At 41.7% G+C, this 26,510-nt stretch overlaps 1 protein-coding gene across 3 annotated transcripts in view; it reads left to right on the top strand.

Annotated features, from left to right (window-relative positions):
- The window catches only part of LOC132824275 (protein kinase C-binding protein NELL1-like), a 994,503-nt gene that overhangs the window by 196,414 nt on the left and 771,579 nt on the right, over positions 1 to 26,510 (top strand). For all 3 annotated transcript variants that reach the window (XM_060838612.1, XM_060838613.1, XM_060838611.1), the window contains exons 8-9: positions 319 to 447; positions 3,187 to 3,289. In XM_060838612.1, the coding sequence (XP_060694595.1) occupies positions 319 to 447; positions 3,187 to 3,289 (232 nt within the window). The remainder of the gene's footprint in view (positions 1 to 318; positions 448 to 3,186; positions 3,290 to 26,510) is intronic.

Raw genomic sequence — 26,510 nt, 5'->3', positions numbered from 1 at the left:
TGGGTGTCGACTTGGGTTAACTATTTGCTCACCAAACAACCTTGTTCACGAGAAACAAAACTTCACAAAAAACCTTTGGATTTTGGAGCTTTACGGTTTTTGGATATTCGGATAAAGGGTCTTCTACCTGTATTTCAATTAGACCATGTCTCATGCTTCTAAAACTTGCCAGATTGAACAGAGGACAGGGAAACAGAGTGAATGTTTTGAGTCTGATATGACTCTTCTTCAGCACATCTCAAAGCTCAATGCCTGATTCTGAACTGCGGACTCGATGGAGTGTATGTTTGACCTCACTGCTAACCTCTCTCATTACAGTTAAACTACGCAGAGGCCAGGCTGAGTGAGCTAGAGAGCTGTTACTGTGAGAAGACGTGTCAGGTGAACGGGGAGGTCTACCGCAGCATGGAATCCTGGGTTGAGAAGTGCAAAAACTGCACCTGCAAGGTGTGTCCGGAGTTCAGCATGGCTGAAAGTGCGTGCGGTCTTCAATGCTTTTCCTTTTCGTTCTCTTCACAGGGGGTTGAAGGAAAATATTTGGACAGAATGCAGCTGTGGGGAAGGGGGTTGGAATTTAACACAATGCCGTTTTCCAGAGACACGTGCCCCGGGAAGCTAACTTCCAATCTCCATAAGACATTGGACCAGGAGTCGGCCATTCAGCCCATCCAGCCTGGTCTGCCATTTCAGTCAGAACATGGCTAATCTGATAACCCTCAACTCCACATTCTTACTTTATTTCCTAATAACCATGATTCCCTGGGAAGCAATAGAAATGTTTGGTCACTTCAGTACACTTCCCGAAATGTAGGGAAGGTGTGAAACAGCTGCTGGCTGTCAAACTGCACAGTCACTGTTGCAATTGCTTTTTATTTGATTAAAAAATTATCAGGGTTGGATTTGAGCTCATGTCCTCAAATTTGACCAGGGTTCTGGATGACTAGTCCAGTGACATTATAATTACACTACACAACACCACCCCCTCCTCCATCCCCCCCAAGACCCACAGCATTGTGGCTGACTCCTAACCATCCTCTGAAATGTTCTAGCAAGTCACTCCGTTCAAGGGTAGCTAAGGATGGGTAACAATGTCACGCTCACCAATGTTGCCCACATCCATGAAGGAGTAAGGAGAGAAAGTGAGCCAGAGGTGAATCAGAGGTGGGTCTAACCTCGCGTTTGAACAATATCCCATGATGAAACATGCAATAGCAGGCTTTGCAACAGAAGTGAAAATGCTGTATTCTCTTGGATGGTGTTAAGGCATTAACTAAGATAGGACGTATTGGTCTATTGGCCATCATATTAACAATGTTGAAGCTGCTCCATCCCAGTTCAGTTCTGCGTTGGGTTACAAGTGTCAATCTGAGAAATTCGCAATTTATTAAACTGGCATTGAATAGTCAGGCACATGCTGCACCAGTCCACTGGCATTGGCAATGGTGGTTATTGATGTGCAGAGAACGAGCAGATGGTAATATCTGAATATATTTGGATCAGATATATGGATAAACAGAAGTTTATTTATTCATTCAGACAATGTGGGCATTGCTGGCTGAGCCAACATTTATTGCCCATCTGTAATTGCCCTTGAGAAAGTGGTAATGAGCTAGTCTCAGCGAGAACTTCACTTAGGGTTTGAATGTTAAAGGTCCCTGCAGTTGTCATTTTTGCTAAAATAAATAAATGTTGTTGATATTTCTTACGTAGCACTAATAAAATCTTGGTTTGTTCTCTGCCACTGGGATATGGAACACAATACTAATCCATTTCCAGTATACAGATCCACCAGAATAGCAGGACTGTGGTTCTCTGATCCTGAAACATTGGGGCTGCATAAATGTTTAATTGTGGTTAAGTTGCTGCCCTCTGCTTGGTGTGTGTAGATTGAGCACTGTGCTTTATCTAGGTTCCAGCCAATACCGTTTCCTTTCTTTTCCCTGGATTCCCTGCGTTTCTGTGGCTGTGCTTTCTCCTCTGGTAATGAAAAGATACTGTAATCCAGCCCCATGTCCCCCATAACCCTGCACTTCCACACATCAATTTGGCGTTTAGCCAATGTCCTGTAGTTTGATTGTGGGTGTCCCGCGATCCAGATGTGGGATGTAACTGTCACTAAGGCGACGCTTGCAGTGTATGCAGCACCGAAGCCCACTCTTTCCCCTAAGCTGGTGTTGTTCCTCTAGTTTCCTGTTAACATGATGTCAGGGAAACTGGCATCTGATCTCATGGCTTCTGATCTTTTCACTTTCCTCCTGGCACCTGAAGCGACCAGTTTGTTTAGTTTGAAATCTGTCGTGTTCCGTGCCCAATCCAATCAGCAGTTTGTGAAAATGTACAAAGCGTGCAACCTGCCAAAACTACAGAAACTAAATGAGGAAAAAATTATTGGAGACAAAATGCTAATATCCATCTGATGCACATAAGCTCACAAATCAAAAGTTCTACATATAAGTAATATTTCAGTGTGTTTTAATACTCAGTGTCACTAACTGCTCAGTGCAAGCATTGAAAATCAGGATGCCAACCTGTTAACCCTGAGCACATATCTTCAAAATCTGTGTTAGCTGTAAATTTTTGAGGAATGTAAACATTTTAAAAGGTTTTGCAAACATACTTAACTGAGACACATGGTTTGCCTAAAATGTCTTGAGCATGATTATGGAGTTAGTACTTGAACAGACTCCGAACTGATACGGTTTCCAGAATTAGGATAGCTGCCTCTATCCATTTATTTTTCCCTTTGGAAATTTTCTCTGCTGTATTCCCCCCTCCTTTTTTAAACTTTTCCCAAAGGTGTGGATGTCTCATTGGAAGTATTGCAGTGCGTGCCTTGATTTAGAGACCATCAGTAATATCCGTATTGAAATATGGAGAGTTCAGCAAGCAACCTGACCATTTTAGTGGAATGGGAATAGCTAAAGGAAAGGGATACTAATATCACTCTGAATCTATTCATCTGCAATGCCCTTCTGTGGTCGGATAGATCAGGCTAAATTATCAGGAGGTTGGTTGCAGAATTTGCAACGCTTCCCCTCCATAGGTCAGTCAATCCAGGGACACATTGGTAAAAACACCAAGTCCATTTGGTCTGTTAAATACCACTGATCATCAGGTAAACTTGCATGAGCCCTTCAGAAGCAAAAGCTGATTACTGATCCTTGTTTTTTTTTCTCTCTTATTCAGAATGGAGCCATTGAGTGCAGACAAGTTACATGTCCCCATTTAAACTGCCCACCAGATTTTCGGCCAGTGTACAGAGTGGGCAAATGCTGCAAAGAATGTCGACGTAAGTAAGGAACTTGACATTTTGCAGTGATTCACACTTTCAATTACACACAAGTTTTTCATTATCATACTGCTCTGTTAGTGTTTGTAGAAGAGGACCAAGTAATAAAGCTATTGTGTGGGAGCAGTCATAAGTTCGATGATTATTCACTGTTTAAAGCCTCCATTTTGTAAACACGATCATTTTGGGGCAAGACACTGAGATGCCCAAGCAAGTTATTTTCTTGTTTCTGTGTCCTGTTTTGTTTTCTTGTACATTCCTCAGCTGCAGAGTTTTCACATCATGGACTTCAACAAGATTGCTTTTAAGGCCAGATAGTTTCTGAAATGATGTTTGGCCACTTCCAGTATATCTGCTGCCTCATGAATATGCAACTAGTTTGGTTGCATCCCTTTTTTTTGGTATTACATTTACAGATGATGGGGGACATGTATATTTGTGAGAGGGAGATCATATCTCACAAAGTTGACTGAGTCTTTTGAGGAAGAAAGTGAAAGGATTGATGAGACAGAGTGGTGGATGTTGTTTACTTGGACTTTAGTCAAGTCTTTGACAAAGTTCTGTATAGTATACTAATGAGTAAAGTTAGATCACACAGGATTCAGGGAGAAATGCCGATTGGATATAAAATTGGCTTCACCGTCGGAGATAGAGGGCAGTGCTGGAGGCTTGTTTTTCTGACTGGAGGCCTGTGACCAGTGGTGTTTCATAGGGACCAATACTGGGTCCATTTTTACTTATCATTTATATAAAAGATTTGGGTGAGAATTCAGGAGACATGATTAGTAACTTTGCAGATGAAATCAAAATTAGTGGTATAGTAGACAGTGAAGAAGATTATCGAAAATTACAAAGAGATCTTGATCATTTGGGTCAATGGGCTGAGGAGTGGCAGATGGAGTTTAATTTGGATAAATGTGAGGTATTGTATATTGAAAAAGAAACAAGGCTTATGCAATTAATAGTAGGGCCCTGGGTAGTGTTGTTGAACAGACACATAAGAGTTCAGGTACATAATTCTTTCAAATTTGTGTCACAGGTAGACAGGGTGGTTAAGAAGGCAGTTAACAGGCTTCCCTTCATTTCTTAGATCTTTGAGTGTACGAGTTTGGAAGTCATATTGAAGTTGTACAGGATGTTAGTGAGGCTTCTTCCAGGTTACTGTGTGCAGTTCTTGTTACCTTGCCGTAGAAAGGATACTCTTACATTAGAGAGGGTTCAGAAAAGGTTGACCAGGATGTTGCCAGGAATGGAGGGTTTCGGTTATAAGGAGAGGCTGGATCGGCTGGGACGTTCTTCACTGGAGTGTAGGAGGTTGAGGGGTGACCTTATAGAAGTTTATAAAATCATGAAGGGCATTGATAAGGGGAATAGCAAGTGTCTTTTCCCAAAGGTGGGGAAGATCAAAATCTTACGGTCAGCATTTTTAAGGTGAGCAGGGAAAGATTTAAAAAGGACATGAGCAGCAATGTTTTTGCACAGAAACTGGTTCATGTGTGAAACGTACGTCCAGAGGAAGTGATGGATGCAGGTGGACTTACAACATTAAAAAGACATTTGGATAAGTACGTGAATAAGAAATGTTCGGTGGCATATGGGCCAAATGCAGGTAGGGAGGGCGAGTTTGGTTTGGGAACATGGTTGGCGTGGACTAGTTGGATTAAAAGGTCTGTTTCCATGCTGCATGACCCTGACACTATGACTAGAAATCTTCATGGAGATGCTGAGGGGTATAGCCTAAAATTAAATTGACAGACAAGAAATTAAGCAGTGGAACAATTGGCAAGTGGAAATCGTGAATCTGTGGAATTGAAGCGATAATTAACGCAGGATAACATGGGGAACAATATTAAAAGCAAACAGGGGAGGGTTTATTTGGATGATGTTTGTTGATTTAAGGTAGTTGAGCTTGCTCCCTGGGGAACTTTTCATTTGATTGTGTCAATGTGTTCAGAAAGGGTTAAAGCACCACAACAAAAACAGACATCACTGGAAGAGCTCAGCAGGTCTGGCAGCATCTGTGAAGAGAAATTAGAGTTAACATGCCAGATCTGATCACCAGGTCCAAAACATTAATTCTGTTTTCTCTCTCACAGATACTGCCAGACCTGCTGAGCTTTTTTTCCAGCAACTTCTGCTTTTGTTTCTGATTTACAGCATCTGCAATTCTTTTGGTTTTGAAGAGAACTGTAGATTTACAGTTTAAAATGAGCAAAATAACTCTTCTCTTTATGCTGTTATTAAAAAAAAACATATCACGAAATGAAAACTGACAATATTGAGGTGAACAACTATCCCAACAAAATAAGTGAACAGTTGTGACACACTCTGATTATGTGTGTGGGCACAGTTCCCGGATCAGTGCATCAGAGAGTTTTTCTGTTCTCATCAGTGACCTTATTTCGAGGGTTGAAGTAGCTGAACTGACAGATGATAGTGGTCATCTTGCTATGAGCTTTGGTCTAATTTGGTAAATAAAAATGATCCTAACTGGATCAACAGGAAATGTCAGGGGAAATTAGGGTGAGGGGAACCAAAGTAAATGAAGCTTGTCAGTAAAAGGGTGAGGATAGCAATTGGTCTGTGCATCAGGCATTATGGAAGCAGATCAAAAACAAAGCATCGAAACAGAATTAGAAAAGGCCACTGCAGCAGATGCAAAATGGGCCAAAAATGAAATATCTTTCCAATTTTGCACATCAAAAGCTTGCCAGGAAGGAAGTTAAAGCCTTTGGGGAATACCATGTAGTTAAATAAGATGTTAGATTACAAGTGTTTGAAAAATTGATTTCTAGTCTGGGAGAATGCTGACGATGTGTTATCCAGCTTCCAACGTATGTTATTAATTTTCCTAGGATTTTGATATTAGTGAGGCAGAGATGGACTGAAGGGAGTGAATAATAATGTGTTCTTCTGGACAGTCAATGCAGTTCAGAGGAAGCTAGATGAATACATCACAGACCCTCAGAATTATTATAGTGCAGAAGGAAGCCAGTGGACCCATCATGCATGTTTATAGCTGAAGGTGAAAGGACGACATACAAAGGTACACTGCTGGGCTGAGGTGATGTTGAGTGGGAATAGGCTTGTGGAGAGGGTGGCACGGTGACTCAGTGGTTAGCACTGCTCCCTCATAGTGCTAGGGGCCGAATTTCAATTCCAGCCTCGGGTGACTGTCTGTATGGAGTTTGCATACTCTCCTCGTGTCTGCGTGGGTTTCCTCTGGGTGCTGTGGTTTCCACCCACAATCCAAAGATGTGCTGGCGAGGTGAATTGGCCATGCTAAAATTGCCTATCGTGTTCAGGTAGGTACATTAGTTAGGAGTAAAATGTAGAATAATAGGGGAATGGGTCTGGGTGGGATACTGTTGGGATGGCAGGTGTGGACTTGCTGGGCTGAAGGGCCTATTTCCACACTGTAGGGATTCTATGATACACCAACTACATGACCCGAGAGCTGTTATTACCATGCTATAAATTGTGTGTAAGTAAACTGTATTTTAAGAAGCAAGAGAATGGATTAATGTGTTATTTTCACCAAGTATACGAAACCTAGAAAAGGATTTAATAGACTGGCACTGACCAAATGTGTCCTCAAGTTGTGAAAGGGTGCCAAAGACTTCAAAGCTATGAACTGCTGACAGGCTAATCTCAGCAGTCAGAAAGGCAGCAGAGAGTGGGAGAGATGGAGTTAGAGAAGTAGAGACAAAGGTCGTACACTATATTGGACCTGGAGTTTGAAAGGCACTTGATAAAATCACACATGGGAAAGGACATCGGTAAAAGAAGAATATCAGAACAGAAGGAGGCCATTCATTCTCATTGAGCCTGTTGTGCCAATTGATTAGATAATAGCTGATGAGTTCCTCCATCCCATTTATTAACCTGTACTCCATATCCTTTGACAGTATACATTTCTACAGAACATATCTGTAACATGTACCTGTGTGTGGTTAGGGGAAGAATGGTGAGGGTTTATTACCTCTCAAGAGGGAAGGAAGCAGAGGAAAATTACATGCTGAATTAGGGAGAGAACATCACTGGTGTCCTTTCAGGATCCTTACATTGCCTGCGCTCCATGTGACTCAAGACCCACAACACTGTAGTTGACTCTTCATTGCCCTCTGCTGGCCCAACCAATGATGGTCACATTCCATGAACAAATTAGTTCCCATAATGGGATCCCTTCAGTATCTACTCCCAATTAACCCTGAGATTTGTAGCTAGTTTGGCATGTTAATGTCCTGCATTTAAACAAGTTATTGACTGAGAAGCTGAACCTGACAAAAAGTAGCTCATTGGAGCTCACGGTTTGCAAATGAACATCAGACAAGTAGAGCTGGTTCTGATTTAACGTGATAGCTCCATTCTTGTGTGATGTCAACTTTAAAGAAAATCATGCAATAGCTGTGCTATTTAAACCAATGGGGTTGGAATCGTGTTACAGCGAATACAGTTCAGGAAAGCTTGTATTCTACAAGTAACAGTCTAAATTGTCCCATCGCATTGAAGTCATTTTGCATATGTTATAGCAGAACTGAGTGTCACATAAAGCACGGACATTTCCGGAATCAAGTGGGAAATTGAAAGAGTCTTCCTGGTGCTTTGTAAGATTTGCTGCACACAATAAGCAGTAACAAGGACAGCAACTAGACCACTGGGCTCTCTTACCAAATCAGCTGAGTTCATATCTTCAGGATCCATGTATAGCATCATACAGTACAGATGACCCTTCAGCTCATCAATTCATTCACTACACTAATCCCATTTTCCCACAGTTGGCCTGTAGTCAAAGACATTTGGATAGGAGCCTGGACAGGAGCATGGATAGGAAAGGTTTGGAAGGATCTGGGCCAAACGCAGGCAGATGGGATTAGTTCAGTTCAGGAAACTTGGTCAATATGGATGAGTTGGGCTGAAGGGTCTATTTTTCATGCTGTATGACTCCAAGACTCTTGAAAGTTATGAATCTTCAAGTGCTCATCCAAGTACTTTTCGAAGTTTGTGAAGTTTCCTGCTTCATCTCTTCTCCCAGGCAGTGCACCTGGACCTGCCCCAGCCCCTTTGGGTGAAAACATTCTTCCAAACTGTCCTGTAAATCTCCTCCGTTTCACTGAAAAATTATTCCCCCTTGTGATTGGCCATCAACTAAGGGGAACAGCTGCTTTCTGTTCCTCGTAATCTTATACACTCCAGTCAGGTCCCCCTCAAGCTCCTCTGCTTCAAAGTGTACAAAGAGATACTGAGAACTGCAGATGCTGGAAAAGTCAGAGTTGAGAAAGTGTGGTGCTAGCAGGTCAGGCAGCATCTGAGGAGCAAGAGAGTCAGTGTTTTGGGCATAATCTGAAGAAAGGTTGTCCTTGAAACTGCAACTCTTTTGCTCCTCAGATGCTGCCTGACCTGCTGTGCTTTTTTTCAGCACCACACTTGAAAGGAAACATCCTAAGCTGATCCAGCCTCTCCTTATCGATACCCCAAGCTACATCCTGTACCCCGTCTAATGTAGTCACATGGTGCAGTGACTAGCTGTGGCCTAACCAAAATTCTGTACAGCTCCACCATGCCCTCCCTGCTATTATAATGCATGCCCTGACTGATAAAGGCCAACATCTTATATGCCTCCTTAATTATTCTATTAACCTGTCCTGCTACCTTCAGGGATCTATGGATGAGCACCCCAAGATCCCTGTCTCTCTGAGCTTCCTGTTGTTGTGCCATTCATTGAGTACTCTCTTGTCTTATTACTTCTTCTAATGTGTTTTACCTCACATTTATCAGGGTTAATTTCCATCTGCCATTGATCTGCCCTTCTGACCAATCCATCTGTATCCTTCAGTGACCTAACACCTTCGTTCTCACCGTGAACCACCTAGTCAATCTTTGTGCACTTGTTCGCTGCTTAATTGGTCTTCAAGGGGAGCATCTGGGGCTGAATTGTTCCAGTCTACTAGGAAGTGGGAGCTGAAAATGTGTTGCTGGAAAAGCGCAGCAGGTCAGGCAGCATCCAAGGAACAGGAGATTCGACGTTTCGGGCATAAGCCCTTCTTCAGGAAAGGAAGTGGGAAGTGGGAATCTTTATTGGCATTGTCTTAATCTGGTTACACATCTGAAACCACTGACTGGCTGCAATTAAGGGTTGTTTACTTCCCAGCAGGTAGTGTACCAATGGGAAGATGTCTTGCTACTTGGGGAAAGTGCCAACTGAGCCCTGGCCCTGGCTTTGCCCCAGAATATGCCAACATTTTGACAATGCCTCGCTGTTATGGGCAAGAACAGATCCCCTCAAAATATATTAAGAAGGCAGCCTAGACCCTGACTTTTTCTTATTTTAAAGACAAATGTGAGGTGTTGTTTTCCAGATGCAATTCGACTGGTCTAATTACTTGACATTAAGAAAAACACAATTTAGTCAAACCCTATGGCTAAAATACAGTGAAAGAAAGAAGAATTTAGAATAACTTGACTATATTGGAAAATTTAATAGAATAATAAGTACAGTAACCATTACTAGTTAACTCTTCCAATATAGTAACATCCCATGAACACCCCCTGACAGAAAGGCAAATTCAGAAATCAGATTTTCTCACATGCAACCCAATAGCAGAGACAGAGAAAACAAAAATCAAGTGAAAACTCAGATTCATAGCCAGGAAACATTTAGTGCAGCTTCCAACTCTTTTGAACTCCAACAGCAACTGCTTAAACCTCACATTGAAAAAATTTTTAAAAAACTCACTGGAAATCCTGGTCTGAGAGATGTGGCCACACCCAGTCAGGCTGCTTCCATTGTTCCAACTTTAAAGAAAACCCCAAAGCCTCACAAGTTGTTTATTTTCTCATAGACTGCTCGGTACCTGTCCCCAAGTCTCTGTGGCTTTAAAAAAAGAGCACAAAATGACCACTTCAGGCCACAGCCTCATCCCAACCCTCACTTGCCTCATCAACAGCTCTTGCTTGGCATCAGTGTTGCCCATGTTATTGAGTCTAAGAGCCGTCTGATTGGGCCAGAGGCAGTTTGCCATCCTCAGTGAGGTACCATCCTCTTTATTGTCTGCTGGCAGCAGTAATGCTGGCCCAGGTTGCTGTCCGCTGCTGAAACAGAATCACCTTTCATTTTTGTTCCCTGCCATTGTTGTCCCAGGTGACCTGACATGAAAGAACCACTGATCATCAATTTCCTTTTGGTTCACTAACTTCCTTTCAGGATGGAAACTGCCATCCTCACCTGGTCTGATAATTACATGAGTAGGAAAGTTTTGGAGGGATATGGGGCCAAATGCACTTCGCTGAGATTGGTGTGGTTTGAGAACATGGTTGGCAAGGATTAGTTGGACTGCTGTATGACTCTATGATCCATAGTAATGTGGTTAACTCTTTAATTACCCTCTGGGCAATTAGGGGTGGGCAATAAATTCAGACCTAGCCAGAGACCATCCTCACACCATGAATAAATTTTTAAAAATCAATACTTCTCCTCACTGGTATGAAGGAAAGTATGCCAGGGTGATCAGTGATAGACTGAATGAGTTCATCTCTCTTCGAAGGTCATATCTTGGAGGCAACATTATAGACTTAAAGTAAGATTCTGGGACAGAGAAGAAACAACTGAAGTAATTCAATCGACTACGTCCAGACAGAAGGAGAAAAATGTATTGATTCAAGTAGTGAATTGCAAGATTAGGACAGTGTCAAGAAAAATAGAAATTAAGAGCAAGAGTAGGCTCTTTGTCCCTTAGATACTGTTCTACAATTTAATCATGACTGATCATTCAACCCTGAACCCTTTCCTGCTTTCTCTCCATACCCTTTGGTCCCTTTAACCCTATTCCTACTACCTCCTTGAGACCATTCAATGTTTTGACCTCAGGAGGTACTTTATTTAGATGGCATTGAACAACTGTAGGGCAGCATGGTGGCTCAGTGCCTCGCAGTGCCAGGGGCCTGGGTTCAATTCCAGCCTTGGGCTACTGTTTGCATGGAGTTTGTATGTTCTCTCTTGGTACTCAGGTTTCCTCCCACTGTCAATAGATATGCAGGTTAAGTGAATTGGCCATACTAAATTATCCATGGTGTTCAGGGATGTGTGCATTAGCCACAAGCAATGCAATTGCAGGGATCGAGTAGGAGACCATGTCTAGGTGAGATGCTATTTGGAGTGTTGGTGTGGACTTGCTGGGCTGAATGACCTGTTTCCACACTGTAGGGATTCCATTGAACTGGAGTAGGCTTTTAGACTGGATTGTTTAAGCCAAACATTTTCAATTAAGTAGCTGGAATAGAAGGGGAGAGGATTGGTATTCAGATTGTGAGGGAGCAGATTTATCAAAATCTTAGCACAAGTTTCCATAAAAATGGAGACAACACCACTGAATTTTCATGATGTATTTTCATCTGGCTCTTCCGGCGTGAACAGGAGAAAAATCTTCAAATTTATGAGGAATTGGCTACCTCTTGTTTACCGTCAGAAAAATGATATTGCTGATGCCAATCTGTGTAAGTCCCTATAGAAAAAATATTGCTCAAAGTAATCCATTTACCTTGAAGGCAGTTTTACATTAAGTGCTACCAAGGGGTGTAACACTGACCTGTTTCCCCACTGAGTAGTTATGAATTGATACACAATCCAGGATAGTTGAGCAATGAATAAACTTAAAACATTTTATTCCATGCCAAAAAAAATATTTTAAATGTAAATGTAAGAAATCACTGTGCTGGGAGAAATGCACAAATTGGTAGTGACTATTGTCTAAACCTTATTACTGAGCTGACTGCATGCATGTATAATACATGTTTCTGTTGTGTTTCAAATATTATCTACAGCTTGAGTTTCAAGTTTATACACAGAGAGTAATTAATTTGCAAATTTACCTCTGAGAGGAAAGGAAAAATATTGTTTTTTTTGGCTTTATCAGCTTAATCTTTATCATCCTGTTGCAAATTTTTAATGTGATACAGTGATGGTGGTAGAATAAGTCTTGGTGGCTGCTGTGATGTCACATAAATAGCAGCAATATCTCAGTTGATGTGTAGGTGTGAGAGTATCAAGGCTGATGTGAACAAGTCTGATTGTACTTGTGCTTGATTTCAAATAACCTTCTCATTTAAAATGTCTATAAAGTGTAAGCTTGACTCAATGATAACAACCTTGCACCAATTCAGCCCAAGTCCAGCTGCAGTACTTGAGAATATAATCTAAACTGACACTTTAATGAAGCACTGAGTGTTATATATTTTATATCTCAGAGGAATCTTGCACCAGTTTCTGTGTGTGTAGGAATTGTAGTTATAATAGATGTTCTATTTTGCTCATACCTAGCTTCTAGCAAGTTCAGAGAATTGTATTTTTTTTTAGTCCACCTCCCAGGTGTATTTATTCATTTGTGGGATGTGGGCATTGCTGGCTGGATGTGTATTGCCCATCCCTAATTGCCTCTTGAGAAGGTGGTGTTGAGCTGCCTTCTTGAACCATTGCAGTTCATTTGCTGTAGGTTGACCCATAATGACACAGACCCCTTCAATGAATGTGGGGAAAAGGTGCTGTAGGTTGACCCAACTCCCATTAGGGAGGGAATTCCAGGATTTTGACACAGCAACAGTGAAGGAACGGTGGTATATTTCCAAGTTAAGATGATGAGTTGCTTGGAGGGGAACTTGCATGGGATGGTGTTCCCATATATCTGCTGCTCTTGCTCTTCTAGATAGAACTGGTCATGGGTTTGGAAGGTACTGCCCTTAGATCTTTGGTGAATTTCTGCAGTGCATCTTGTAGCTAATGCACTCTGCTGCTACTGAGCATCAGTGGTGGAGAGTTTGAATGCCTGTAGATGTGGTGCTAATCAAGTGGGCTGCTTTGTCCTGGATGGTGTCAAGCTTCTTGAGTGTTGTTGGTGCTCCACTCATCCAGGCATGTGGGAAGTATTCCATCACACTTCTGACTTGTGCCTTGTAGAAGATGGACAGTCTTTGAGAAGTCAGGAGGTATGTTATTCATTGCAGTAATCGTGTCTCTGACAGACTCCTGTAGTCACTGTGTTTAAACTCATCAAGCAGAGTGAGCATCAGTGGTAAATGGTCTCACATACTCAAACACAGAACAATGAACGCTCTACTGAGGACATTTTGTCTTCTGATAGTTGCTAACTTTGTGACAGCCAGTCACTCAGGATGGTTTATGTCTAATGAGATTGTGATAGATTGCAAACCATTATTTGAAGATATATTATCCTTGTGTTTTGTTCACATTTTATGCTTCAATGAATATTATCAGAAAGGCACCTTGCTACGTTCAAATTAGTCACCACACTTGCCTGTGTAACAAGAATAATTCATTAATTGTGAATCATTTGACTCTGTCACAAAGAAATCATAATCAATACTTAAATATAAGTTCTCCTTTTTGTCATATTTTTCCACTACAATCTTTCTCTTTTTCTCTCTCCCTTCAGTCCTGTGGTTTTTATATATGGCCATCATGCTAACTATCCAATAGCTGAAAATGTGTTGCTGGTTAAAGCACAGCAGGTTAGGCAGCATCCATGGAACAGGAAATTCGACGTTTCGGGCCACAGCCCTTCATCAGGAATGAGGAGAGGGTGCCAGGCAGGCTAAGATAAAAGGTAGGGAGGAGGGACTTGGGGGAGGCGCGATGGAGATGTGATAGGTGGAAGGAGGTCAAGGTGAGGGTGTTGGCCGGAGTGGGGTGGGGGCGGAGAGGTCAGGAAGAAGATTGCAGGTTAGGAGGGCGGTGCTGAGTTGAGGGAACCGACTGAGGCAAGGTGGGGGGGAGGGGAAATGAGGAAACTGGAGAAATCTGAGTTCATCCCTTGTGGTTGGAAGGTTCCCAGGCGGAAGATGAGGCACTCTTCCTCCAACCGTCGTGTTGTTATGTTCTGCCGATGGAGGAGTCCAAGGACCTGCATGTCCTTTGTGGAGTGTGAGGGAGAGTTAAAGTGTTAGCCTCTTTCATCATATAAATTGGTAACACTGCTTGCTCTGATTTGAGAAACACTTTCAGCTGACTCCAGTTCAAGGTTGATATCAAATCTATTTCAATATTCTGCCTGATTCATCTTTTCCCCACATTCATTTAAGAAGTCTGTGCCAGTGCGAGATTATTACTTCAACTATCTCAAGGTATTCATCTCTAATTGCAGTCTTGTCATTTAAAAAAAAAATAATAATTTGGGGATTTGGGCACAACTGGCAAGGTCAGCATTTATTACCCATCCCTGATTGCCCAGAGGGCAGTTGGGAATGGACCACATTGTTCACATGTAGACCAGACCAGATAAGAAGAACAGATTTCCTTCCCAATTATGCATTAATGAACCAGGTGGGTTTTTAAACACAGTCAACATGGTTACCATTAAACTAGCCTTTTAATTCCAGATTTTTATTGAATTTGACTTCTTACCATCTGCCATGGTGCGATTCAACAAGCACAGACCTGAAGGCTGAATGGCCTCCTGAGGTGTAACCTTTCTCTGGTGGCATTAGTTTTACAACCTAAACAGAAATTGTTGGAGAAACTCAACAAATCTGCTCACAAGTGTTGAGAGAGAAACAGAGTTAATGTTTCAAGTCTAGTGTCTTTATATCAGAACATCTGAGTTCTGAAGAAGAGTCATTTGGACTCAAAATGTCAACTCTTTTTTTCTCTCTCCATAGGTGCTGACAGACCTGATGAGTTTCTCCAGCAATTTCTGTCAATGTTTCAGATTTCAAATATCCTCAGTTACTTATTTTATATTATTATGGCATTAGTTTTACATTGCTCAAGCAAAGAGGCAACACATATATCATGGTCTAAATGGTCTCTGTTTTGGCTGTGAATGCAGATATTGACCAGTTTGCATCTTGGTGAGTGGACATATGCCCTCATCAACCTTGCTGCTGGTGGCAGCGTATATGGCTATAGGTGATGGTGACACTACAGCCAAGTCCAACAGTCCTCCTGCCTGAAACCCTCACAGATGCAGATCAGGAGCGAGAACTTGATGAAATGTTATTAAAATACCTTCCTTCTCCTTGTTTTCTCTTTCCTTAATTTTTTCAAATCTTCCTTCAAACCCATTCTATTGCTTTCCATTTGTTGTTAATGACTTATTGAATGAGACTCATAAATGTGGCTTTTTTTAACAGTATGTAATATTTTGGCTTTCTGCCTGGTTATTTATAATCATCTAGTTTGAAGGGGGAAACCAGATTTTAACACAAGTGATTTTTGAAGGCCTCATGCTTAGATTTTTTTTTGTTCAGTTGTGTGATTTACTGCCTCTACCAAGGGGTCTGGGAATAGTAATCTGGTTCAGAATGATGCAGACCAGGAAAGCACCAAGCCTCTGCTGAACTCAGTCTCTGTTGGGTGAGCTGAAATTTTTAGGCTGCAAAAATGGTTCCAAGGTATTTTTCAGTCAGTCAAGGAGGTTGAGGGACCTTGATGTGATTTTTTTAAAAATTGTGAACTAGCGACCTGTAATCATTCAGTATATTTTCTCTATTATGAGTGGTAGCAGGATGATGATTTGCATTTGATATAGAGTCAGAAAGATGTACAGAATGGAAACAGACCCATCAGTTCATCTTCACCATGCCAACTAGATATCCTAAATCGATCTAATCGATGGGCGGCACGGTGGCACAGTGGTTAGCACTGCTGCCTCACAGCGCCAGGGACCTGGGTTCAATTCCCGCCTCAGGTGACTGACTGTGTGGAGTTTGCACGTTCTCCCTGCGTCTGCGTGGGTTTCCTCCGGGTGCTCCGGTTTCCTCCCGCAGTCCAAAGATGTGCGGGTCAGGTGAATTGGCCATGCTAAATTGCCTGTAGTGTTAGGTAAGGGGTATATGTAGGGGTATGGGTGGGTTGCGCTTCGGCGGGTCGGTGTGGACTTGTTGGGCCGAAGGGCCTGTTTCCACACTGTAGGTAATCTAATCATTTGCCAGTATTTGGCCCAAATCCCTCTAAACCCTTCATATTCATCTACTCATCCAGATGCCTTTTAAAACTTGTAATTGTACTAACCGTCACCACTTCCTCTGGCAACTCATTCCAGACATGCACTGCTCTCTAGTGAAACAGTTACCCCTTTGGTCTCTTTTAAATCTTTCTCCTTTCACCTTCAATCTATGCCCTCTAGTTTCGGTACTCTACCCTGGGGAATAGACCTTGACGGTTCAGGGTCATATTCAGAAGTTGGATGTGATTGCAGCAGGCGTTAAATGTCTAATGACAGGAATACTCTCTAACAGAGAGAAATCTGAGGAATAAATCTACACAATGCAATTTCTAGGCTTTGTCTTCCTATATATCTCAAACATCACAGAGATTCAATGATAGGAAAAGAAGGGTGTCACAGTGGATCAGTGGTTAGCACTGTTGTCTCACAGCATCAGGGATCTGGGTTCGATTCCAACCTTGGTCAGATTGTCTGTGTGGCATTTACATGTTCTCCCTGTGTTTGCATGGGTTTCCTCTGGATGCTCTGGTTTCCACCCACAGTCCACAAATGTGCAGGTTAGGTGAATTGTTCAGGGGTGTGGAAGCTAGATGCATTATTCAGGGGTGTATGTGGGACAGTTGGTTCTAGGTGGGTTACTCTTCAATGGTTGGTATGGGCTTGTTTCCACACTGTAGGGATTCTATGAAAAAAGATCACTTGGTTTTTATTCCCTTTCTTGGTTGTGTCTGCTGTGTCATTTTATTAGATTTAAAAATTGCATAATTATTACATTCTAAGTGCAATCACTCTTAGAAAAATAAATGCAGTAGAATGTACTGAATGCAGATTAAATCCATTGTAATTTACCCACTGGTGTGAAACCATTGTATTCTTCTGTAATGAAGCTAGTATTTTCTGGATATATACTTCAACCAGTTTAATGAAGCTGTAATTTTCAGTGTGGTCTCTGTATTTGATAGGGTGCTAAGTTTAGATAAAGCTGACTATTGACGTGGGGGTGGGTAGAACTTGAAGGAACATTCTCAGAGCCTTTGTCACCAAACTGGCTGTTTCAGCAAACAGAAAATCCATTGGAGACTTTTATACAAGAGTTGCACCAATCAATTTTGTAATTTACTTTGAAAACTCATTCCTTCATTTGTAACTTCATAGCAGAATTATAAAACAAGGTTCAGAAGTTGGATGTGATTGCAGCAGGTGTTAAATGTCTAATGACAGGAATACTCTCTAACAGAGAGAAATCTGAGGAATAAATCTACACAATGCATCTTCTAGTCTTTGTCTTCCTATATATCTCAAACATCATAGAGATTCAATGATAGCAAAAAAAAGGGTGTCACAGTGGATCAGTGGTTAGCACTGTTGTCTCACAGCATCAGGGATCTGGGTTCAATTCCAACCTTGGTCAGACTGTCTGTGTGGCATTTACAGGTTCTCTCTGTGTTTGCATGGGTTTCCTCTGGTTTCCACCCACAGTCCACAAATGTGCAGGTTAGGTGAATTGTCCATGCTGTTCAGGGGTGTGGAGGCTAGATGTATTTGCCACGTGGTGGTCCACTTTGAGTGGAATCTGTTGCTTGGGTCGTGTGTAGGTATCTTGCAGTCAAGCTGCAAAAAGGTGGTTATACCCTTGTGCAAAAGCTAATAATGTTTGCCGTTTAGGATTCTGCAAAAATACCAACAATTCCTGCTCTTCTACTTAACTAAAATGGACAAAAAAAGATACAGCGCAGGCATTGGAGACCTGAAATTAAAAAAATACAAAAACAGGAAGTGCTGGAGAAATGGAACAGGTCTGGTAGCTCCTCATTCCTATAACTTTGCATTTCACTGAGTGGACTGTGAAACAGGCCCTGAATAAGGGACGGTTTCACATGAATGTCTCTCATTAGCATACCTGCTGAGTTATTGTTTGGACAGTTTTGTAAAGGAAAAGCCAAAATACTGATGTTTCCTGTCATGTCAATGCATCCTTTACAATAAAAGTGTCGTTGATGTCCTGTTGACTGCTAATGAACACCCCGATCTGTTAGATTTACACGTGTGTGTGTGTGTGTGTGTGTGTGTTGCACTTGTAAAAAAGCAAAACTTTGACTCCATTTATAGTTAGAACCTTTTGTTGTTGTGGAATACATTTAGACCAATCTTTTGCTAGACTCTTCAAAATTCTCTTAAAGTTAACGTCATTAGTGTTTGGGCCAAAGACTCTGCTGGTCAATTCGTGCCATCTGCCATCTTTTATGATGCCAATACTTGAGCAATAGCGACATTTGCCATGGCAATCTACAATGTGTTCTCACTGGTTTTATTTTATATAATTGTAGTTGTGCAATACTGTGAAGAAGATCTGGATTGAAGATTGGAAAAGTGACTTGAAAGATCATTAGTGCATTCAGTGGCCTATTCGTCTGTGTGTGTATGTGTGAATGAATGTCCACTATGCTTACTGTCTCTCATTGCCCTGAGCTATCCATTTCAATACCAATCCTACAGTGGAATAACATGTAAAGTGTCAGGCACTTCCCTTCCAGAAAGGAGAGAGAGTTTGAGCACCAATCCTTATCCTATAGACTAGAAGATGCAGTGTTTAGCTCCTTATCAGTACTGTGTTAGTTGACCTCAGACAGATAGCAATTGGAGCACAATTGTTCATAGTCTGGCTATTTGTTTTAGGACAGCATTGACAGCAAAGAAGGAAAATAATAAATACGTTCGGGTTTGAATTACTATTATTTTTTGGAAAGCACTGATGGATCAAACAAGTTGGTAAATTTTTTTTCATAGATCAGCTCAGTCAATATTCTATCTCTTCAGAAATGTTTTAAGTTGACAGTTTGTGTTGCTAGTGAGAATAATTCTGGCTTGATAGCTTATTCTACAGAATGCCAACATTTGTTAATGTTCAATGGCAGTAGAAGATGTTACTCTGTCAGCACAAGGAAAAAGTAGGAATTGGGGTCTACTTAAATTGTACAAAATAGAGTCAAGAAGTGTGGAGCTGGAAAAGCACAGCAGGTCATCCGAGGAGCAGGAGAGTTGATGTTTTGGGCATTAACCCTTCATCAGGGCTTCTACCCAAAACATCGACTCTCCTGCTCCTCGGATGCTGCCTGACCTGCTGTGCTTTTCCAGCAACATCCTTTTTGACTCTGACTCTCCTGCATCTGCAGCCCTCACTGTCTCCTTGCATGAAATGGAACCTGTGCAATGCTGTATCTTTTTAGGATCTTTAAAGTAATTCAAACAGGAGCTTTTTTTTTCTGCACAAATTAAATCCTGGGAATAATGGATGGAAAAGAAGGTGACTTGAAATAGCTCAGAATTTAAATCAAATAATGGGAGCTGTGTGGTGTTGAAAGAAAGCACAACTGAATGAGGAACAGAAGAATGCCCTCTTCTTGATTTCCATTCCTTGTAGATACAGTTGTTCAATCATGTATTTTGTTCTCTCCTCAGCTTTAGAACAATAACTCTGTTTTGATTCAGCACGTGTTTCTCTGAAAATTAATGTTTTGTAAAAATGGGGACATGTTTGTATTTTCCTCAGCATTAACCTAAATAATCAACAAATATTTTCTTTGACATAGCCTTTTATTTCTTTCCTCTCCTTTGACTCTAAGGATATTATGATGCTTGCCTCTGATAATTGTCAAAGTAGCCTTTATTTTTGCATCAGTCTCAACAGTGGAGGAGTTGCCACTTAGCCCTGCATGCGGTCATCAGGTTATCTAGTTAATCAGTTATCTCCTTCCTAAATCATAGAACATAGAACAGTACAGCACAGTACAGCCCTTTGGCCCTTGATGTTGTGCCGACCTTTTATCCTACTCTAAGATCAGACTAACCTACACACCCTGCATTGTACTATCTTCCATGTGCCTATCCAAGAGTCGCTTAAATGTCCTTAATGTATCTGACTCTATTATCACTGCTGGTAGAGCATTCCATACACCCATCGCTCTCTGTGTAAAGAACATATCTCTGACATCTCTCCTTAACCTTCCTCTAATCATCTTAAAATTATGTCACCTCCTGGTAGACATTTCCACCCTGGGATAAAGTCTCTGACTATCCACTCTATCTATGCCTCTCGACATCTTTGCACATCTCTATCAAGTCACCTCTCATCCTTCTTCGCTGCAATGAGAAAAGCCCGAGCTCCCTCAGTCTTTCTTCATTTGGGGCGGCACGGTGGCACAGTGGTTAGCACTGCTGCCTCACAGCACCAGAGACCCGGGTTCAATTCCCGACTCAGGCGACTGACTGTGTGGAGTTTGCACGTTTTCCCCGTGTCTGCGTGGGTTTCCTCCGGGTGCTCCGGTTTCCTCCCACAGTCCAAAGATGTGCGGGTCAGGTGAATTGGCCATGCTAAATTGCCCGTAGTGTTAGGTAAGGGGTAAATGTAGGGGTATGGGTGGGTTGCGCTTCGGCGGGGCGGTGTGGACTTGTTGGGCCGAAGGGCCTGTTTCCACACTGTGTAAGTAATCTAAAGTAATCTAAGTAATCAGACATGCCTCCAGTCCAGGCAGCATCCTGGTAAATCTCCTGTGCAACCTCTCTCAAGCAACCTCTCTCTTTCCTATAATGAGGCGACCAGAACTGAACACAATATTCCAAGTGTGGTCTAACTAGGGCTCTTTGGAGCTTCACCATAACCTAATGGCTCTTAAACTCAATCCCCCCGCCCGCTAATAAAAGCCAACACACTTTCTTAACAACCGTATCAACTTAGGTGGCAACTTTGAGGGATCTGCATACGTGAACCTAAAGATCCCTTTGTTCCTCCACACTGCCAAAAGTTCTGTGTTTAACCCTGCATTCTACATTCAAATTTGACTTTCCAAAGTGAATGACTTCACACTTTTCCACGTTGAAGTTCATTTGCCACTACTGAGTCATATTGCAGATACATTAATACTCCTGCATGATAAACAGTGCCAGTTCTGTTTCCTCATGAGCTAAGCAATGATTTAGCCCATTGCTGTAACTAAATTATTCATTCTGCAACTCCCCAGTACTACAAAGTTAAATTCTGTCCTGCAAATTTCTCTTCACCCCTTACAATAATCGAGTAAAGTCAAGGATACACAAGATGCCACCTATATTCAGCATATGTGGCCAGTTGGAATCCCAGTATCATGACATTTCCCCAGTGCATTTGTTCAATGTCCTATTTGTTATTAAGGAGTGTGTGAAGGGGATCTCATTCAAATGTTAGAAATTGGGAAATGACTGGATAGACCGGATGTAGGAATGAAAGTGCTAGAACAGGGTATGTGGCCTCCAGAGATGGAGGTAGGACATTTTGGACGGAGATAAGGAGACATTTCTGCACTTGAATGATATTGAACCTGTGGAATCCTTGACCAGAGAAGTTTGTGAAGGCCTGATCACTGAACATATTTAAGAAATAAATAGATTTCGAGAGGTTAAAAGTATTAAGGACAATAGTGAGAGTTTGAATGATTATGCTGTGTGAATCCTATTCCCTATTCATTCCTTGTAACTCCAGTGCACATAGTTCCAACTGATCCAGTCTGTCTTCATCCATCAGACCTACCATCCCAGGAATCAGTCTGGTTAACCTTTGCTGCACACTCTCTATGGCTAGAACTTCATTCCTCAGATAAGGAGACCGACACTGCACACAATACTCCTGGTGTGGTCTCACCAAAACCTCATATAAATGCAGCAGGATATCCTTGTTCCTGCAATGAATGGTGTAGTACACTACAAACGAAAGTAATGTGGCTATCAAAGTACAAGCGGTGGCACGGTGGCTCAGTGTTTAGCACTGCTGCCTCATAGCACCAGGGTCCCAGGTCGATTCCAATTTGGGGTGACTGTGTGGAGTTTGCCATTCTCCCTGTGCCTGCATGGGTTTCATCCGGGTGCTCCGGTTTCCTCTCACAATCCAAAGATGTGCAGGTCAGGTGAATTGGCCATGCTAAATTGCCCATAGTGTTAGATGCATTTTCAGAGGGAAATGGGTCTGGGTGGGTTACTCTTTGGAGGGTCAGTGAGAGCTTGTTGGGCCGAAGGGCCTGTTTCTACACTGTAGGGAATATAATCTCCTGGTTTCTGTAGCCTTGGCATCGATGGTTCAATAAAGTTGGGTTTATGACAATTTGAAATTAAATTACCTTTAGGAAGTTTTTTGAGAGTGGAATCAATGGTTACCTCTGCTGCTTCAATTCCAGCTTCGGGCAATTGTCTGTGTGGTGTTTGCATGTTCTCTCCATGTCTGTGTGAATTTCCTCCGGATTCATTGGTTTCTTCCCCCAGTTTAAAGATATGCAGGTTATGTGGATTCACCGTGCTAAAGTGTCCAGGGATGTGTGAGCTAACCATGGGGAAAGTGGGATTATGGGGATAGAGTTGGGGGATGTTTCTGGTTGGGAGAGTTGGTGCAGACTCGATGGGCCAAGTGGTCTCTTTCTGCACTGTAAGGGTTTTTAAACAAAATGATTAGTAATATCCTTCTCTTCCTAAAATCACATTAACCCTTCTGGGTTGATTCTGTCATTGTGATTGTTAATCTATTTTTCAAATTAATCTGGTTTTCTAAATCCTATTTGCTTCCTTAATCCACCTCCCTTTGACTCCTTTATTCTAAGTGATTTGATAAAGTGATTGGTAACTGCTGTCCATTTATTGTGCACTTTTACCAACAAAAAGGATACTTTTGAGATGGTAAGAAGTTAAATACAGTGGATGTCCAAGATACTTGAGGGTTTGAATGCAGAGATCTTTAAAATGCTAGTAGCTAGTGCAGAAAATAATCAAGAAAGCGAATGGAATACCTAGTGGGCCTGGAGTACAAGGGTGCAAAAGTTATGCCATGGTTATACAAAAACCTGGTTAGAGTCCACTTGGAATACTGTGAGCAGATCTGGGCACCACACCTTAGGAAGGAGATATTGGCCTTGGAGGGAGTACAATGTAAATTTACAATGATGATACCTGGAGTTCAGGAGTTAAGTTACAGGGAGATATTATACAAATTAGGACTGTTCCTCTAGGATTTAGAAGGGAAAGTGGTGATCTGATTTAAAAAGTAGTCAAGATACTAACAGGAAAAGAGTAAGTGAAGAAAAAATATTTCCACTGTTTGGAAATTCTAGAACTAGGAGCATAGTTTTAAAAATTAAAATCAGATGGTTTAGGAGAGATGTTAAGAAGCACTTCCACACACAGAGGATGGTAGATGTTTGGAACTCTCTTCCACAAATTTCAGTTGATGGTGGATCAGTTGTTAATAACTTTGCTTAACAAAAAATTATTCATCTCACATTTAAAATTAAGGATTATGACTTAAGGCAGGTGTACTAAGTTGTGCCACTGATCAATCAAGATCTCATTTAAATGGTGGAACATGCTCGAGGGGCTGAATGGCCTACTCCTGTTCTATCACTGAAGTAATGATGTATTAAAAATTGAATTTTGTCTGATGCATGTTTATCTCGCAAATGGCTTCAAAGGAGGGGAGATGATGGCCTGGTGATATTATCACTGGACTGTTCATCCAGAGACACAGGTGACATTCTGGGGACCTGGATTCAATTTGTACCATGACTGATAGTGGATTTTAAATTCAATTTTTTAAACAAGTCTGGAATTAAGAGGCTAACTATGACAATGAAACCATTGTCAGGAAAACCCCATCTGGTTCACTAGTGTCCTTTAGGGAAGCAAGCTACCATTTTGATCTGGCCTAGCTGACTCCAGACCCAAAGCAATGTGTTGACTTTTAATGCCCTCTGGGCAGTTAGGAATGGGCAATAAATGCTGGTCAATGACATTTAGATCCTGTGAATAAATTTAAAAAAAGGTGGTAAGGCTGCTGTAAGATGGATTCTATATTGTTTTAACAAAAGGTTAAATGGCAGGGAACTTTTGCTGACTTGTGCTTTTGACCTGTGCCTGAATTGGATTGTGCACCTTTTAATTACAGTGGTGTCAGCAGCCATTGTGGTGTCTGATTCCACTTAATATATGAAAAGCTCCTCATTACCATCCCTCAGAATATTCTTCAGAAATAATTTCTGTGCTCCTCCTGGCTTAATGGCAGACAAAAGTGCAACTTCCAATTATTGCTGGCTTCTGGGTACAAAAAACATCACACGCTGGAGGGTTAAGCTTGTCTGAAGGCATCTTGCTGGTCTCCTTGTAAATTATTAAGACGATTAAAATTATACTTTGCTTTACTTCTTCAAAGGACATCAAAGGAAAATATATATACAAAATAACTAAGATACTGCCGTAAGGAGAGACCCTTTGAGATTCTTCACTGAAGTACAGCTTTCTGGTGGAAGAAGCATCATTATCAGTATTGTGCTGGAGATGGTGGAAGATGTTGTTCTTTGCTGGACTCTTTGATGTGAAGAAAGTCAGACGTTTGAAGAAGGAAGTGAATCCCTTGCGGACTCTTTCTAGATCTTTTATATAAATCTCTTGTACTTTGTGAGATCTTTTGCTTCTGTAATTTGTTTTGTGTGAATAAATTAAAGCTATAGCTTTAGCCTGTATCAACCGGGCCCCGAGTGTAATCTTTGTCCATGTTTTGAGATGTAGTGAAACACTTTCTTATTTCTGTTCTTTTACCCCTAACGGTCAAGATTATTGTGGCTTTTGCAGTGGAAGCCAGTCTTAGCAGATCACAGGGTTACTCTGCTGTTGGAGAGAGAGAGAGAGAGAGACTGGTGGTGGTTTAACCTTGAGGATCACCATGTCTCAGACCGGGAAGGGGGAAAGGTTGAGAAGGAAGAATCTCGATGATAACCTCAGCTGGTGCAGGAATTGAACCCATGCTGTTGGCATCACAAACCAGCCATCCAGCCAACTAACCCCTTGAGATACCTAACTAACAGTGTGTTAAAATTCTCTTGTCATTGCTATGGGCAGAAGCAATTTGCATGCAAGTTGTAGACTGGAACTATGACAAGATTCTTTCAATTACATTTCTGGCCAGCAACTACTCCTGTAGTTAGCAGGTGGATTGGAAAGATTTACAGGTTGATATTCAACCAGTTGGCTATGTTTATGAACGTATCTTCTTTGGCTGAAAGGAAAAACATTTTCTAACCATAGTTGGTCCGTGACTTTTATCCAGGGCCTCTGGCAAACAAACATAGACCCTATCCACAGCATCTTAAGGTCTAATTGAGCAGGTTCAAATTTTCTACCCTTTAAGAAAGTTTTAATGTTAAGATACATGGATTTGTTTGGAACATGGCAACAGTAAATGGGTCATCCAATCAGTTCCACTATTCAATGAGATTATGGCTGAGATGAGTCCGAACTTCGTTAATGACATTGGTTCCAGTTTTTTTTCAATGGAATGTGGGCACCACTGGTAAGAATGGCATTTGTTGTCCAACACACATGACTTTTAATGGAGTGGTTTACTCAGATATTTCAGGAAGCAGATAAGAGTCAAGCACATTGCCATGTGTCTGGAGTCACATGTAGGCCACACTGGATAAGGGACATCAGATTTCCTTCCCTAAAGGGCATGATTGAACCAGATGGGTGTGTTTTCTTTTACAAAATGGTTACCTGCTTGTCATTAGGCCACTTGTATGAATCAGATAGCTCTTCTCAAAACAAAAAAAAATCAATGGTTCTTTTGAACCAATGAACCAAGGGTAACACAGTGGCTAAGTGATTAACACTGCTGGCTCAGAGGACCCAGGTTCAATTCCACCCTGGACGACTGTCTGTGCGGAGTTTGCACATTCTCCTCGTGTCTGCGTGGGTTTCCTCCAGGTGCTCCAGCTTCCTCCCACAGTCAAAAGATGTGCAAGTTAGGTGAATTGGCCATGCTAAATTGTCCGTATTGTTCAGGGATGTTGGGTTATGTGGGTTAGCCATGGGAAACGCAGGGTGTGTGGGTCTGGGTGAGTGTGCTCTTCAGAGGGTCTTGAACTTGATGGGCTTGCTTTCGCATTGTAAGGATTCTGTGATTCTATGATTATGGTCACTAAGACTAATTTCACATCCTATACCGATTGAATTAAAATTTCACCAGGCACCCAAGCAGTGGGGCAATTCTTTTCACCGAGAGGGTAGTGAGTGTTTGGAACAGTCTGCCAGAAGTAGTGGCGGAAGCGATTACAATTTAATCATTGAAGAAACATTTAGGAAAATGGATGGGATAGGTATGGAAGGATATAAACCAAACATTGGCAAATGGGACTAGTTTAAATTGTGAAAGCTGGGTGTCATAGGCCAGTTGGACTGAAGAGCCTGTTTCCATGTTG

This window comes from Hemiscyllium ocellatum, chromosome 18 (genome assembly GCF_020745735.1).
Source record: "Hemiscyllium ocellatum isolate sHemOce1 chromosome 18, sHemOce1.pat.X.cur, whole genome shotgun sequence".
Lineage (NCBI taxonomy): Eukaryota > Metazoa > Chordata > Chondrichthyes > Orectolobiformes > Hemiscylliidae > Hemiscyllium > Hemiscyllium ocellatum.
The sequence above is the reverse complement of the archived record's forward strand: the minus strand, read 5'-3'. Positions and strand labels throughout refer to the sequence as shown.